This window comes from Chaetura pelagica, unplaced genomic scaffold (assembly GCF_000747805.2).
Source record: "Chaetura pelagica isolate M959 unplaced genomic scaffold, ChaPel_1.0 scaffold13, whole genome shotgun sequence".
Taxonomy (NCBI): domain Eukaryota; kingdom Metazoa; phylum Chordata; class Aves; order Apodiformes; family Apodidae; genus Chaetura; species Chaetura pelagica.
In genome coordinates, this window is record NW_009954543.1 from 636,757 (window position 1) to 654,222 (window position 17,466).

Genomic DNA, 17,466 nt, shown 5'->3' on the forward strand with positions numbered 1-17,466 from the left:
AGTTCAAGTATGAATTGATTTAGTCTTTGGTCTTTTTGGTCTGCTTTTGTGAATCATACTGCAACAGCAGCCTTTTAAAAAGTATTTTTAATTTAAATTGGTCTAGGTAAAAGCCACACTAAATATAGTGAGCCTATGCAGTATATAAGAGCAAGGCAGGAAAAAGGATTATCCAAATAGCTGAAATAATTTTGTAAATGGAATATACTGCATGTCTATCTGGTTTAATTGTCATTCCTATCCTGTCAGATCTGTGTGGAGGCAGCCACATACTTAAGCACAACTTGGTCAAGTCTGTTGGTGCATCCACTCCTGTTTAGAGCAGGTCTGGGCTTTAATTCAGGGCTTGGGGTTTATATCTTTAAAGAAAATGGGGAGGTGCAAGGGCTTAGAACAGCCATACCCTAGCATAATCTATTCTACAGACAGTCACCTTGAACCAACACTTTGAAATAAGCCTTGCTATTAACTTGAAGAGGAGGTGAGCCAGGCACCTGTGAAGAGAAAGGCATTCTCTATTTCTGCCTGTTGCAAATTCTTCTACAGTTAGACTTCTCTCAGCTGAGTGTGTAGACCTGAGCCCATCCTGGAATTTTTTTGCCCAGTTCCATCTTACAATTGCACTTATCTGTTGGGCTTTTCCTTTGTTTGTTTTTTGCTTTTGCTGTCTGTCCGTGGAATGAAGGTCCTTAGTTGCAGGGCAAAGTTTCAGAGCTCCCTGGGTATGACAGTGAACGGGATGACAGGACTGCTGGATTCGAGGTCCAGAGCGGTGAGGAAGCATTCAATGGCTGCTTCATTTTTCCCCTGAGCTTGCAAGACCTCTCCAAGGCTGTTCCAGGCCTTGTGACTGGTGGTCTGGATCTGGATGGCATCTCTGAGGACTTTCTGAGCCAGGTCCCTCCGCCCAAGTCTGCTCAGCACCAGGCCCTGTCAACAAACAAGTGATAAGCAGTTAACAGTGGTACAAAACAGGAGGAAGAAATGGAGCATCCCAATCTCTCAGCAAGCTGGACAGATGTGTAAGTGCAGGCACAGGAGTCCTATGGAGGGGATCTCCTCCTATTTCTGAAGAAGACTATTAATTAGCTGTTAAGCTCTGCTTTTTTTGATTGCGATGTGTAAGTTAAAAAAATGTATTTGTGAAAGTACCTTTCTTAAAGCAGAGACTAATTACACTTGCCAAGTGCTCCTGTTGCATGTTACAGGGACTGGTACAGGTATGTTACAGGCATGTTACAGGCACACTGGTACTATGCAGAGAAAGGCTACAGGCCCTTATAAGCATCCCTCTCTCCTTGAGTAGGATACACTTCTAATATACATATATGAAAATATACACAGGTTCAATTACACTGAATATCTAAATAGCTCTTGCACATCTAGAACATCCAGCTGAGGCTGAGGTAAAATGTCTCAGCTCCTACATCTTGACCGTACAGAAAGACTTTTCCACATGACAAATGGGGCTGGAGGGATGTGGCCCAACTCCAGACTTCTAGAGACAGGCTGTATGGGCATGGGGCCCTCTGTCCTCCTGCTATTTGCAGTCTAATGTAGATCCTAAAGCAGTGTGGGGGAGAAGGATGGAGGAACTGTGTTTAAAAAGCTGTCCTTAGGGTAAGAAAAGACACAAGTGGGTGTAACCATCTGGAAGGAACAGGAGAGGGAGGATAAAAGAAGTAGTAGGAAGAACATGTTTTCCTATAGGGCTCGCATGGATGTGCCTGAACCCACAAAGCATCTAATGAGCCAGACTCCCTTTTAATTACACAGCAGTTAACCACACTAAGCACAGATGGTCACGTGGGCTTTGCAGGCCACAACACATTAGTGGCATTTTTCTGCTTCCTCCTGAAGGTGCTGCACACACCAGAATGAACATCCCACCAGTTTCATCCAGGTGTGGCCTGCGGAAGAAACAGTCAACAGGTTCAGGCCTCCCGACAAGCTCTGCATGGCCTCTGCTTGCACTCAACTGTGGAAATGTTGGAAGTGAGATGACTGCCAGATTTCATGCTTTTCCTGGGACTACATAGTATGTGGGGGCACATATATATAAATACAAGCATTAGCTTCATCTTTATTGTGTCTAATTGCCCTTAGTTGATATGAAAAGACGTAAGAAACCTGAAATCTTTCGCAACTAGAACCCAAGTAAATTTCTGATGAAAGAACAGTGAAGCTTTTGAAAGTAGTGACCATTCTTCCTTTGTCTTGTTTGATTTTCCAAAAGTGCCATTTGTCAGTGATAGTACTAATAGAAACACATTACTTTGAGAGAAAAATTAAGAAACACCCATTTAATCAAGTACTGGTAGTACTGTGAAGTTTCACTGCCTCCTTCTTATCCATTCTTGGTCTGAATAAACAACTCAGTATCAAATTTGATCATCTAAAGATGCAGTGGGGATGTTTTCCTTCAGGTTTTTCTCTCTGCTGGAAAGTGGCGAGGCAAAGGGACCTCATCTTACTGTCCTTTTGCGAGCAGGCACAGGTGTCACAGAGGTACCCTGATGGGAGAAGCTGGTTCCTCTGGAGGTAGCTGCCTGGAGACGGCTGCAGGCATGTAATGGCAGACTGAAAGGAATGTCTGCAATTATAATTTGAGTCACCCGCTTGACAGGGATAATGAGGTACAGAAAGGGCACGTAGTGTGGCCATAGCAAATCTCCTGCTGAGCCAAGAATAGACAGGAGCTATCTCAGTGCAAGTTTGTCCTCAACCACAAAACCACTCTTCCAAAAATCTCTTCCTGTTGTGCTGACGGAGCAGAGCCGCTTGTGCTCTCTGGTGGCTGGGGACCCATGGCTTGTCCTCACCCTGACACTAAGTGGCATCAAGCCTCTCGATGCTCCTGGAGGGCTGCTGGACCCAGAGGCACAGGGGCCAGCAAGCCCATGCAGCTGCTGCCTGTCATCCCTCTCCAGCAAGGAGGGGAATTCCGTCCCTGGCTGACATCTCGCGCCTCTCAACAATGCTGCAGTGAAATCCACCTCATCATAAACCGCTTGTGCAGCCCAGTTCCCTCGTCTGCCCCAGCACCCTTCTTGGTCAATGACCAGCAGCTGGCATGGGTTCTCCCCCTACAGATCCCCAGTGTGGAGCCACTGCATTTCTTTTGCCTCTGCCTGAGGACCCCGCAGCTGCGTAGCAGCACAGGGAGGAGCGTGTATGCAAAGCCCAGGTACCGTGCTCACCTGCAGAAGATGCTGAAGCTGATGCCTGCCAGCAAGGGCAGCACACCTGAACATTTGCTGTTGGTATTCATTGCATTCAAGCATCCAAGTTTAGCTAAAAAAACATCTATGAACTCCCTCAGAAAGGGAGATCTCAGGCACCCCAAAGCCAGGGCAAAGGCTCCTCTTGATGCTGCAGTATACTGCACAAGTGAAAAACTGCTGTTTGCTTTGGGGAGAAACACAGGAGGAAACGTTTGCTAAAGCAGGCAAAGATTCTCCCCATTCCTCCTTGCTCACACACATGACTGTTAGAGCCAAAAGCTGCACTGGTCCACAGCCGTTCCCAGCCATGCCCACCATCCTGCTTCCTGCTTGTTCTGACCAGGAACAACCAGCCCCATGAGCCCTTCTTGCCCAGGTGTCTGGGCTTCTGTGTGATGTAGGCAAAAGACACTGCACTTCAGGCCTTAGCCCAAGCAGAGGTCAGGGCACGCACAACCTCTCTCCAAGCCAAACCTGCCAGAGTTCACAAACCCCAGGACTGGGACCCGCTCCTTCACTCAGAATGAGCCATGACAGATGGTGTCAGCCTTTCCAGTGAAGCTTAACTGACCCGGCAGAAATGCGCTGCTGGATGGTTAAAGGACAGGCTGAACATCATAAATTCTGCGTGCAGGGGAGTTTCTTGTTTGAGTTTCCTCTCTCCACTCCTCCCCACCCTGCTCCTTGCAAACCACACGCATTTTGTGAGAGCTGGAGGCTGCACAATCCCCAAGCCTCACCAAGCCGCAGCACTGAGCACTTCAGCTTTTTGTTTCCCTGAGGTATTTGCACTTGAGAGCCTCTCCTTGCTACTGAATTTCTTATTTCCCCATGGAGTCTGGCTTGCTATAAACAATGCCTGCATATTGTTGCTAGGTAGGTCCAGCTGGAATCTGCCTACAGTGCAAAAGAAAGAAAACCAACTAAAAATCCAGAAAGCCACCCACTGACAGGCAATTTGTATTTTTATCGGTAAGATAATGTTTTTTTAAAGATTTTTCTAATGAAAGTTCAGTTCCTGAGTTTCTATGGAAACTCATCTGCTTGGTGTGCATGCATAATTTCATAAAGTCAGATCTCAGGAAGATGAGCAATTAGTATAAATACAAAAAAAAAGGAATGTGATCAAGGGTTTCATCCTCTTATCCTTGAAGATGGAGGGTGGGGCTGGGTTTTGTTGTCTTTCCTTGGTTTGTATTTGTGTTTTTGACAAAGCCACACAGAAACCAGAGTGCAAGGTGGCCTCGCTCCTCTGCCACCTCCTGGCTAGCACTGGGACTTCTGGTTTTGCCCGGGTGTTTTCCTCTCTAAGCCCTCTCTCTAAGCATGGTTTTCTCCTTCAGTGTTGTTGGTACCCTAAGGAACAATGAGGACGGGCTTCTTTTTAAACTCAAGCATATTATAAACAGTAAAAAAAGTCCAACGGGTGTGGAAATCATTTTGCTTTTGAGCTCCTGTGGGCAGCACGTCACTTCTGCTCACACCAGGACTTCCATGTGCTGCTTGCATTAATACAGCTGTGTGGGGCTTGGACACTAACTCGCTCACTCAAGGAGGCCTGAGGGTAACTCGTGCAGATTAATTTAATTGTCTTCTTTAGGTCAGAAGACATACCTCAGATCTTGTAAACAGAGGCAGAAAAGTGAAGATTGTGCTTTCAAGCTGGACGGTAAAAGATGGCACTGAAAGCACTGGAAGAAATTAATTTGAGTTGCAGGCTTGTGGCACAGCAAAGCTGGTACAGTTTAGCAGTGCATGAAGGCAGGGGGTGATAGCAAATTTGGTTTGGTGATTTAGGGTGCCTTATGCTGGTAGCTGGACTCCTGAATTAATTTGTTTCAGTATCAGGGGGCAGTGGGTGTGTATGGGAAGCTTTTTGAAAGGTATTTTTACCTTACTTGCATGCAAAACAAACAAAACCTAAACCATTTCTACAGTGACACTTGGTTGGACTCCACTGCCCTCAGTGATATGATACTTAGTAACTGATCCTTGTGAGAGGCTATTTTTGTTCTAGAATAGAAGAGCCATATTTCAATTTAAGTTAGATGAGCAAAAAAGTGATGTATTTTCAATTTCCACTAACAAAGAAAGTGAGCATACACCCTGCTTGAAGTCCCACTTCACAAAGTCGGTTCTAGCTCATGAAATTCCCAGAAAATAGTGCAGAAAAGAAATTATGGAAGACTACAGAATAAGCCTCACGTACAAGCTGGAGTATATTTTTAGTAAGGAAAGTCAAAACTTCCTCTGCAAATGTTTAGTTCAAACACCTGATGAGCAGCAGGGAGTTATCCCAAGTCTTGTCATCCCTTTCTCCTTCTACTAAAGCGGCACAAATTTACTTGTTCTTTCCTTTGGGACTTTCTTTGGAAAGACATGTTCAGAAAAAACCTTTTATTTCATTCCTGGAAGATTGTTTTTTTGTTTTGTTTGCATCATCATCTCATTCATGGAGAATCTGTAGAGGTGGACTAAACTCTGTCCTTTCCAAATGGACTTCAAATTCAGGTTCTCTCTTTCTTTGCATGAGACTCCAAAGTGAGGTTGATTCTGATGCTTTTCTCAATGAAGCAGAGCATTTTCACCCATTATTGTCTAAATAGCCTAAGAAGTTTCCAGAATAACTCAGACTTTGCAGGCTGTGCTGTTTGGCTTCTTCTAATGTATTAGTTAATTAATTTCAAGGTAAATGGGGTATCCTTACTGTCTACTCCAATCTGTAATATGGATATGTCACTTGTGGTTAGTAGGAGGGCAATCAGCAGCTGGCAAGAACAGGGCATGCTGCAGAAAAGTGCTTGTCCCAAAGTGTGCTTATTCAGCAGAATCCTACAAAAAGCCTTTCAAGATTCATTTGGCACTTGGTGATAACAGTCTCATGTAACAGAAAAATCCGCACTGCTACAGGGCAACATACGCTTCTGTAATTATTTAGCAATCAGAATAAGTTGTAAGCAAAATCTGTTGCATAAACCATGAAATATCAAAGTCCTTTTTGGAAAATGGCAAAGATTAACCTTGGAAATCCTCGGTCTCCTAGAATAAAGACAGACATGTAGCTAGCTGATTGCTCTGTCATTCTTTCCCCCTCCATTAATGGCTTTTGCATTTTGGAGAAGCCAGGGCTTTATTTAAGCTGTGAGCAGTGAAGTGAGCCTTTGTTGTGCTGTCACTTAGCCCCGCAGTGGCTGGCAGTGTGTGGGGTTGCTAATCATCTATTTTGCTGATTCACCCCAGGTTGGGGTAAGCCTGAGCTATACATCTGATCTTTGTTCCCTGAAAATACACTGTAGAAATAACATGGAGCAGACAGGGTCTACTCACCAAACACAGTGAATTAGAGACCTACAGAATTTACTGCCCTAATGAAGGGTGACTAGGATCAATTTCTGAAGAAAAGCTTGTCTTTCAATGTTTCTGCTGCCTCTTTTGTTGAAAGCAGCTTTTCCTTCTCTTCCTTTCCCCTCTCCAACTCCTCCGCCAAAGCTGCTGCATTCCCTGGCAGTCAGTGATGCCGAAGTGCTGCATTTGAGGAAGCAGAGGAGGGGAAGGAGAGTGGAGAGGAGAGAAGGCAGGCAGGGCCACTGTGAAATGCAGCATGTGGAAAGAAAAACCGAAGGAACAGCACCCAGAAGGGAGGAACAAGGAAGTGGTGGGAAAAGCAAAGACCGGAGTTTGCATCATGATTTGCAGCACTTGTGCACTGCCTGTGGATTTTAACTCAGTAGGTTCAACCCAGAGATTTCAGCTCTGGTACTCCAGACACCAAAGGCAGCCTAGCAGCAGATACCTGCTTAAACTTCACTGCAGCATCTTCATGGACTGCAGATGAGTGTGAGGTTAAAGAAGAAATAAGACTGCAAAGAAGTATCAGGAGAGGCAGACTAGCTGAGTGTGAAGACAGACAAGCCCACCATAGACCCGGGCACATGGATATGCTTTACTAAGCATACAGAGGTAGATTTAACAGGGAGAGAAAGAGAAGAACATCCCTGTCCTTAGCTTGCCAATGTGGTTTTCAAGGCAGTGTATAATTGAAAAGGCAGCATCTCACTCAGTCCCCCATGAGGCCAAGGCAACCCCCCTTCAGAAGTGCTGCATGCTGCATGCTGCCCTCTGCCCAGGCTTGCTGTCCCTATTTGAGTTCATCAAATGTTAGCAGGGATGTTTGTACCGTGTTTGAAGCTTAAATGTGATAAAACATTTATTGACATAAAAAGCAAACCCTAAGGCAGCATTTCAAACCAGAAGGCTCTGATCTCTTCATAGGGAGGCTCATACAAGCCTAGGGAGAATGAAGAGTTTTTCTGCCTTGTTGGATTGTTTGTTGTCACTTAAGCTTCATTCAAAGCAGAATTGTTTGCAGCACGCTGAATATTCTCTAGATATTTCTTCCTTTGCTGAGATCTACATGAAGATGATGCAGCAAGCAAGGAATCCTAACAGGATGCCTCAACCACACGTTTGAGACTTACTAAATGCAGTATTGGTTTTACACTCTCTTTTCTTAAGAAAGGCAAGATATCTCCCGGCCCTGATCTTAGCAGTTGTCATAGTAATGTTGCAGTAGATCACACAGTAGCTTCAACTAGGACTCAAGCTCATGGTGTCGTCTGTAAAAACATGCACAAAACGGAGGTCCCAAACTAATATTAAATACTAATTTAGAATAACTAATTTATAATTTAATGTCCCAATTCTGTTATGCACTGCACCTGCTTCCTTGGCAGAAAACCTTGTTGAAACTGAGATTCAGCCTAGATATATGCAAGTATTTCGAAATACAGGCAGAACTGAGACTGGTCCGTATTAGCAACGAGAGAAGAAGAAACAGACATGCAGGATGCTGAGAAGTGGCAGGTAACCTGCTGGCTAAAGTACTTTTGACTAGAAAGCAGTTGCTATGCTGCATTGGCTGTGTTGTTGGTACCCTAAGGAACAATGAGGACGGGCTTCTTTTTAAACTCAAGCATATTATAAACAGTAAAAAAAGTCCAACGGGTGTGGAAATCATTTTGCTTTTGAGCTCCTGTGGGCAGCACGTCACTTCTGCTCACACCAGGACTTCCATGTGCTGCTTGCATTAATACAGCTGTGTGGGGCTTGGACACTAACTCGCTCACTCAAGGAGGCCTGAGGGTAACTCGTGCAGATTAATTTAATTGTCTTCTTTAGGTCAGAAGACATACCTCAGATCTTGTAAACAGAGGCAGAAAAGTGAAGATTGTGCTTTCAAGCTGGACGGTAAAAGATGGCACTGAAAGCACTGGAAGAAATTAATTTGAGTTGCAGGCTTGTGGCACAGCAAAGCTGGTACAGTTTAGCAGTGCATGAAGGCAGGGGGTGATAGCAAATTTGGTTTGGTGATTTAGGGTGCCTTATGCTGGTAGCTGGACTCCTGAATTAATTTGTTTCAGTATCAGGGGGCAGTGGGTGTGTATGGGAAGCTTTTTGAAAGGTATTTTTACCTTACTTGCATGCAAAACAAACAAAACCTAAACCATTTCTACAGTGACACTTGGTTGGACTCCACTGCCCTCAGTGATATGATACTTAGTAACTGATCCTTGTGAGAGGCTATTTTTGTTCTAGAATAGAAGAGCCATATTTCAATTTAAGTTAGATGAGCAAAAAAGTGATGTATTTTCAATTTCCACTAACAAAGAAAGTGAGCATACACCCTGCTTGAAGTCCCACTTCACAAAGTCGGTTCTAGCTCATGAAATTCCCAGAAAATAGTGCAGAAAAGAAATTATGGAAGACTACAGAATAAGCCTCACGTACAAGCTGGAGTATATTTTTAGTAAGGAAAGTCAAAACTTCCTCTGCAAATGTTTAGTTCAAACACCTGATGAGCAGCAGGGAGTTATCCCAAGTCTTGTCATCCCTTTCTCCTTCTACTAAAGCGGCACAAATTTACTTGTTCTTTCCTTTGGGACTTTCTTTGGAAAGACATGTTCAGAAAAAACCTTTTATTTCATTCCTGGAAGATTGTTTTTTTGTTTTGTTTGCATCATCATCTCATTCATGGAGAATCTGTAGAGGTGGACTAAACTCTGTCCTTTCCAAATGGACTTCAAATTCAGGTTCTCTCTTTCTTTGCATGAGACTCCAAAGTGAGGTTGATTCTGATGCTTTTCTCAATGAAGCAGAGCATTTTCACCCATTATTGTCTAAATAGCCTAAGAAGTTTCCAGAATAACTCAGACTTTGCAGGCTGTGCTGTTTGGCTTCTTCTAATGTATTAGTTAATTAATTTCAAGGTAAATGGGGTATCCTTACTGTCTACTCCAATCTGTAATATGGATATGTCACTTGTGGTTAGTAGGAGGGCAATCAGCAGCTGGCAAGAACAGGGCATGCTGCAGAAAAGTGCTTGTCCCAAAGTGTGCTTATTCAGCAGAATCCTACAAAAAGCCTTTCAAGATTCATTTGGCACTTGGTGATAACAGTCTCATGTAACAGAAAAATCCGCACTGCTACAGGGCAACATACGCTTCTGTAATTATTTAGCAATCAGAATAAGTTGTAAGCAAAATCTGTTGCATAAACCATGAAATATCAAAGTCCTTTTTGGAAAATGGCAAAGATTAACCTTGGAAATCCTCGGTCTCCTAGAATAAAGACAGACATGTAGCTAGCTGATTGCTCTGTCATTCTTTCCCCCTCCATTAATGGCTTTTGCATTTTGGAGAAGCCAGGGCTTTATTTAAGCTGTGAGCAGTGAAGTGAGCCTTTGTTGTGCTGTCACTTAGCCCCGCAGTGGCTGGCAGTGTGTGGGGTTGCTAATCATCTATTTTGCTGATTCACCCCAGGTTGGGGTAAGCCTGAGCTATACATCTGATCTTTGTTCCCTGAAAATACACTGTAGAAATAACATGGAGCAGACAGGGTCTACTCACCAAACACAGTGAATTAGAGACCTACAGAATTTACTGCCCTAATGAAGGGTGACTAGGATCAATTTCTGAAGAAAAGCTTGTCTTTCAATGTTTCTGCTGCCTCTTTTGTTGAAAGCAGCTTTTCCTTCTCTTCCTTTCCCCTCTCCAACTCCTCCGCCAAAGCTGCTGCATTCCCTGGCAGTCAGTGATGCCGAAGTGCTGCATTTGAGGAAGCAGAGGAGGGGAAGGAGAGTGGAGAGGAGAGAAGGCAGGCAGGGCCACTGTGAAATGCAGCATGTGGAAAGAAAAAACAAAGGAACAGCACCCAGAAGGGAGGAACAAGGAAGTGGTGGGAAAAGCAAAGACCGGAGTTTGCATCATGATTTGCAGCACTTGTGCACTGCCTGTGGATTTTAACTCAGTAGGTTCAACCCAGAGATTTCAGCTCTGGTACTGCAGACACCAAAGGCAGCCTAGCAGCAGATACCTGCTTAAACTTCACTGCAGCATCTTCATGGACTGCAGATGAGTGTGAGGTTAAAGAAGAAATAAGACTGCAAAGAGGTATCAGGAGAGGCAGACTAGCTGAGTGTGAAGACAGACAAGCCCACCATAGACCCGGGCACATGGATATGCTTTACTAAGCATACAGAGGTAGATTTAACAGGGAGAGAAAGAGAAGAACATCCCTGTCCTTAGCTTGCCAATGTGGTTTTCAAGGCAGTGTATAATTGAAAAGGCAGCATCTCACTCAGTCCCCCATGAGGCCAAGGCAACCCCCCTTCAGAAGTGCTGCATGCTGCATGCTGCCCTCTGCCCAGGCTTGCTGTCCCTATTTGAGTTCATCAAATGTTAGCAGGGATGTTTGTACCGTGTTTGAAGCTTAAATGTGATAAAACATTTATTGACATAAAAAGCAAACCCTAAGGCAGCATTTCAAACCAGAAGGCTCTGATCTCTTCATAGGGAGGCTCATACAAGCCTAGGGAGAATGAAGAGTTTTTCTGCCTTGTTGGATTGTTTGTTGTCACTTAAGCTTCATTCAAAGCAGAATTGTTTGCAGCACGCTGAATATTCTCTAGATATTTCTTCCTTTGCTGAGATCTACATGAAGATGATGCAGCAAGCAAGGAATCCTAACAGGATGCCTCAACCACACGTTTGAGACTTACTAAATGCAGTATTGGTTTTACACTCTCTTTTCTTAAGAAAGGCAAGATATCTCCCGGCCCTGATCTTAGCAGTTGTCATAGTAATGTTGCAGTAGATCACACAGTAGCTTCAACTAGGACTCAAGCTCATGGTGTCGTCTGTAAAAACATGCACAAAAAGGAGGTCCCAAACTAATATTAAATACTAATTTAGAATAACTAATTTATAATTTAATGTCCCAATTCTGTTATGCATTGCACCTGCTTCCTTGGCAGAAAACCTTGTTGAAACTGAGATTCAGCCTAGATATATGCAAGTATTTCGAAATACAGGCAGAACTGAGACTGGTCCGTATTAGCAACGAGAGAAGAAGAAACAGACATGCAGGATGCTAAGAAGTGGCAGGTAACCTGCTGGCTAAAGTACTTTTGACTAGAAAGCAGTTGCTATGCTGCATTGGCTGCTAAAATTTTTTGCACTGAGTAATCTGCCATTACTCAGGAACAATTCAGAGAACAGGGACAGGGTCAAGGGACAAGCTTTGTGAGTCAGAAGTCTTGGGTTTAAGTGTTCTCAAGCTGAGGAGTGTTGAGAACTTGCCTCTCTTGTGCCCACGGGGTGCATCCTAACTTCTGGCAAATATTTTTAAGAAGTGAGGGTGGCAATTAACCACCCCCATCACCCTCAAGGGATAAAACAAAAGCTCTCTGCCTCTATTTTGATAGTAAGCAGGTGCCTATGTTCTCTTGTACATAGCAAAATGTTATTGCATACAGCTGGGGAATGTCTAAACTTAAGACTTGGACACCCAATTGAGCTGAACGCCCACAGTGTGCTGTGGCTGATGAACAGGGAATTTCTGCCTGCTTAGGTTTCCTCTAGTGTCAATGCTGGATCTTTCCCCAAATTTTAAAGCACTGTTTTACAACAAAGAAGGAGCTGATATGCACATTTCCCATGCATGTTATCTTCCCCTCTCTGTACAGAGTAAATTTTGTCTGAACATATAAGTAATGAACAGCTTCTCCTATATAACAGTTTCAGCTCTGCTGAGGATCTCTCTGAGCCTCAGTCCCACAGAACTGATCACCAGAGCAAGCACCACATTTGTTATGTCTCTGAGGAAGGGTGCAGCACAGCAAAGACATGCCTGACAGAAGCACATAGCAGATGTCTTCTGGAAGGAGAGCTGAGACATCTAAAAAATCTTAATGTGCTTAGTTTTCCACTATTGGTAGCCTCTGGGGTAGCATGTTATTGATGACATCCTCCCCAGGACTACAGCTGGAGCCTGAGAGTGCAGCACCACAGCTGAGCACGAAGCCAGCTGAGCTGCTGGGAAATGCAGAGCGAGCTGGGTAGGACTGCTGTGGATCCAGCCAGTGCCTCAGGCTTCTGCTCCAGTGTCTCAGATCCCATACGGAGCAAGTTTCCTTATTGTCTCTTAACATAAAAATCTCTCATAAATCATTGATCTCCATGTAGAAAGAGAATTTGCTGTATCACAGATAGCATTTTCTGTCACATGCTCAAAAAAGAATGAGTGAAGAAACTTATTGAGAAGATAAATAACTGAAGACTTTTGATAGATATTGCACGAAACATTAATGTAAATGGAAGCTCCAGGGATGCTGGAGAGCTCTGATGTTTTAATATTTTCCATGATTAGAGGTCTGGAGAACAGATCTTCTGAAGAGAGGCTGAGGGAGCTGGGCCTGTTCAGTCTGGAGAAGAGGCTGAGGGAAAGACCTCATTGCCCTCTACAACTACCTGAAAGGAGGTTGTAGTGAGGTGGGTGTTGGCCTCCTCTCCCTAGTGACTAGTGACAAGACAAGAGGAAATGGGGTCAAGTTGCACCATGGGAGGTTCAGACTGGATATGAGGAAACAATTTCTTCACAGAAAGAGTGGTGAGGCATTGGAACAGGCTGGGCCGGCAGGGGGTGGGGGCACCTTTCCTGGAGGTGTTAAAAAACGGGTAGATGTGGCACTCTGGGAGATGGTTCAGTGGTCATGGGGGTGTAGGGCTGACAGTTGGACTTGATGATCTTGACGATCTTTTCCAATCTTAATGATTCTATGATTTGTTAGGCAAGAAAGGGCTTCTGCTTCCTTCTCTTGACCGTGGCCAGCTCAGTGTATCAGGACAGCTTGATGAAAACTTGGAAGTCCTGCTAGCTCCTTATCTGTGCAGCTGTGTCCTATGTACCAGGAGGCAACATATTCAGTTATTGTGCTGCACACTATTTTATCTAATATATAGTCTATCACTCTGTCCTGTCTTTGGCATGATAACGGGCAGTCTAAATAGCACAGAACTTAAATGAATTATAACTGGTTTCCTTGTTTGAAAAAAACTGTATTTGAAGTTGAAGTATAAAGGAGATAGTCATTCCATCTCTTCTCCTTCTGACATCTCCCTGAACACTCTCTGAAATATCACTTATGAGTTCAGCTGTAGATCAACTTGACTACTACAATTTCTAGGCTACTTCATGACTACTACAACTTCAATTTGATCTCAGAACAAAGCACAGGATAATGAAAATACTGATTAGTAGAGTTACAGTGGTATCTCAAGGACTGTGGATGGGAAACCACAACTAAAGCTATTAATCCTCTGAAGGATCAGGCTGGAGCTCAATGCAGAGGCATCTACTGGAGGGACACATCAGGCCAAGGACAATGTCTTTAGACCTGGATGCAAGTCTTACTCTGTAGAGACAACTGAACCATGCCAGGAATTCAAGGGGTTTAAGAAATGTATCTCAGGTCCTTCTCTTGTAAGGTGCTACACAGACTTTACAGAAGACATCAGAAAAGACCTGGGGAGTTTTGTCTTTTAGGAATTTATTTTGGTTTCTAAAGTTACATAAACAGAGCCTGAATAATGTGATAATGAGTACCTCAGGGACATGGAGAATAGCTTACCACAACAGAGGAACGCAAGTGATTGGCACAGATAAACAGGAGCTACTGATTCCCTGGAAATTGGGATAATTCACCTCTGGGAAGCAGAGCATCAGCCCTACTGCTAATGGACTGAAATCTCTGGGCTACACAGTGGATCAGATTTGCTCCTTTGCACAACCCCAAACATCCCAGCAGGTCGGTCTATTGCTGATTAGGGAAACTTGCAGCTCCCCTGGGAGAGGAAATGGCCACTCATAGTGTCTGAGTGATGGCTCTGGTGTCAGACAATCACTTATCAACTTGTTTTTGATGACTCCACTGGCTCTCCTGGATGGAGGAAGGAAGCCTGGCAACTGCTGAGGAAGAGAGCCGGCAACAAACCTGCAAAACAACTCTGTCAGCTCCTAACTGCTGCTGAGGGGCCAATATCCCCCTGCACAGCCAGGGATTTGCTCCAATGGCTGGGCTACTGAAGCTGCCAGTTAACTAGTGGGTTTGCAGGGAGGATGGCAGTGGGGGAGGGGAGGTTCTGCAGCAAACACAAATGAGGAGAACAAAGTGTTTGCAATTCCTTGGACAGTGAGTGAGCTGACACACAAACTTATTAATGTGAGTATCCAAAATGCACATTTCTCCTGTGGGAGCCAGTGACTAGAGGCAGACAAGCTCTCTCCCTCGAGCTCAGTTGCTTCAATACAAAAATTTGAGTTAAGAGGCTGCTATAAGGATTGCTTTTCCCCAAGGAGAGCTCAGAGCAGTTATTTTGGGATATCTGAAGTGCAGGAACATTCCTGGGATTCTGTAACAAGCCTCAGAGTTGGGAAAACAGAATCTGCTAACCAGCCACGGTTTGGAAGGAAGCTACCGATCATCTCCAAAGGCCAAATGTTGCTTTACCATTGTCTTGCTTGGAGGAGCTGCAGAAGGTACATGCCAGACAGGCTTAATATCCATTGGGAGAGCTTATCTTAGCTTGTCTCCTCCCCAGCCCACAACCCACCCATCTGGGACTTGCAGAGTACCACTGCTGCACTCACAGACAGAAAGGAGCGGCCCTGGTTTAATTCAGCAAGACTGGGGATGCTTCCTACAACCACATCCTTACACACAACGAGAGTGTGACCACTTGATGGGAAGTTCCAGTGGGGAGCACTGTCCTACAGGAGGCTGCATTGATGGTCCACCAACACATATTGCGCTGCTGACATGCCATTTTTGGGAGGAGGTGTAACTAGCTATGTCACCCTGCAGAGCAGGCTGAAAATAGGATTGCACTCACTGTGCCATGTGGCTCAGTGGTATGTCAGGACATGTATTTTTAGGAAATTCCTCCTTTGGGCAGAAAGGGTGAAGTGCTTGGCCTGGTTTGCAAGGCTGCTGGCTTTGCCCAAATTTTTCATACTAGGATGTGGGAGCATGTTAGCCACCAATTGGTCTCTGGATGCCCTTAGAGCCTGGATTCAGTGCTAGTTCAAGTTACCTCTTGATCAGGGTGGTTGTGGAAGGGCAAAAGGTGGCTGGCCTGCTGCTGTGCTTTCCTTTGTTTCAATCCATGCATGCTTGCTCTTTCACTTTGCTGGTGCTGTTCAGAGAGGGAACTGACCTCCAAAAGAGTAGGGATGGAAAAAAAGTAAGAAAGTAAGGAAGATCAATGTCTTGGGAAGAATACAGTCTCTGAGGAGTAGCAATAAAAATGTTCCTTGCAGAGTGAATGTGTGAAGCGAACAGGGAGCTCAGAAAAGATAGCTCATGCAGAGAAGAAAGAGAGGGAGAAGGAAAAGCAGATGGTAAGCAGGGGATTTAAATAAGCTTCTGGAGAGGCAAAGGGGAGTCTGACTAGGTGAGGTGCTTTTAGGGTGCAGCATAATGAAAAAAAGCAGTACATCTCCATGCCGAGCCAGCTCCTGATGCATACAGTGCTGTGACTTGCCTAACCCCAGGAGAAGGAAGAGGTGAGGCAGTGCCGGACTCAGAATCAAATTCTCTCTGACAGACACTTGCCAGCATCCTCTTATCCCCAGAACATCTTTCCTATCAGGCAGCATGTGTTCGTCTCCCACATCTGGGTTGTGATTTTTTGGCAGCAGCACAAAATCTCTGCTATTAAATCCCACCTGCCAGTCTCATGCCTGCTCCCACAGACCTCTGCCTGTTAGCAAATGTTTCAAAATCACACTGCCAGGCACAGCACATCATTCTGCAATCCTACCGCAGGCAACAGCCCTCACGCAAAGACTCCTTGTAACTTCAGTGGGCTGCAGGAAGGAAAGGCTAGAGGACAGGCCTCTGGATTACAAGCAGAAAGAATTCATTTAAGTCATGGTTTGTACTGCATTCTTTTCAGCACCAATGTAAACCAGCAATTTTTCCCCTGAATTATCTGAATAATACTATTTTGTCTGTGACATTAAGAAGCTTTCTTTTGAGATATGTTCTGTGTTACAGATAGGCAGTAGGAGAATTTATGAACTTTGTTCACCACAATGTGTTAATGTGAAGTCATTCTTCCCTTCTTTACTAACATTTGCTTTCCCTTCTCTTGCTTCTTAGCAGTCCCAGATGAGCAATGCAACCAATGCAGTGTGTGCATACTGTTTGTTGCTTTGTTGTTGATACAGTTCGCTACAGTAAACAAAATGTTGAAATACAGCTTGCTTGTCTAAGATATCTATCCACAGAAATAACTGCAATTAACAGGGAGAAAGGACTCAAACTTCCACTTAAATCACTGCTACACTATTTCACATTCTGACCTTCCCCAGTACGAACCTAGGCAATGAGGCTGCACTTTTGCTGCAAAGGACTGTACCCCTTGGAGATGTTCTAAGTTACTTGATTATTGTATCTCTAAAATTGCAATCAAAAGAGACAATTGGTGCTTTTTGATGTGGACACCTGTCAGCAGAGAAGCAACTGCTAATTGTCACGTAACAACCACACTAGCCTCTTCCATAGCAGTCACTTTCTGGAAGTCAAGCATGAAAAAAAACTGTTACTCATCCAAGCACCAAGAATATTCTGTCCAGATCTGGCTGCATTTCTGTAACACTTTAAAACGCCAAAGGATATACTTTTTTATGGATGGATACTTGAGGTCAAAATATGTAACCAAAATCTAGCAGTCAAATAATTGGTTTTGTTGTGGTATGATTAAGGTAATTAGCTTTATACTCTACTACTTGCATTTTGGTTTTAGAAGCAATGTAGGTGTACTGAGAAATGGTGCTGATACTCCTACACAAATATGAGCACATGGGATTTGTAGAGAATTGGTTCAGCAGCAGAATTATCTAG

The 17,466-nt window shown here is 44.2% G+C and overlaps 1 protein-coding gene across 1 annotated transcript in view; it reads right to left on the bottom strand.

Moving 5' to 3' along the window:
• Positions 1 to 708: 708 nt before the first annotated feature.
• The window catches only part of TTC7A (tetratricopeptide repeat domain 7A), a 174,177-nt gene continuing 157,419 nt past the window's right edge, over positions 709 to 17,466 (bottom strand). The window contains exon 19 of the mRNA XM_010004957.1: positions 709 to 930. Within this exon, the coding sequence (XP_010003259.1) occupies positions 709 to 930 (222 nt within the window). The remainder of the gene's footprint in view (positions 931 to 17,466) is intronic.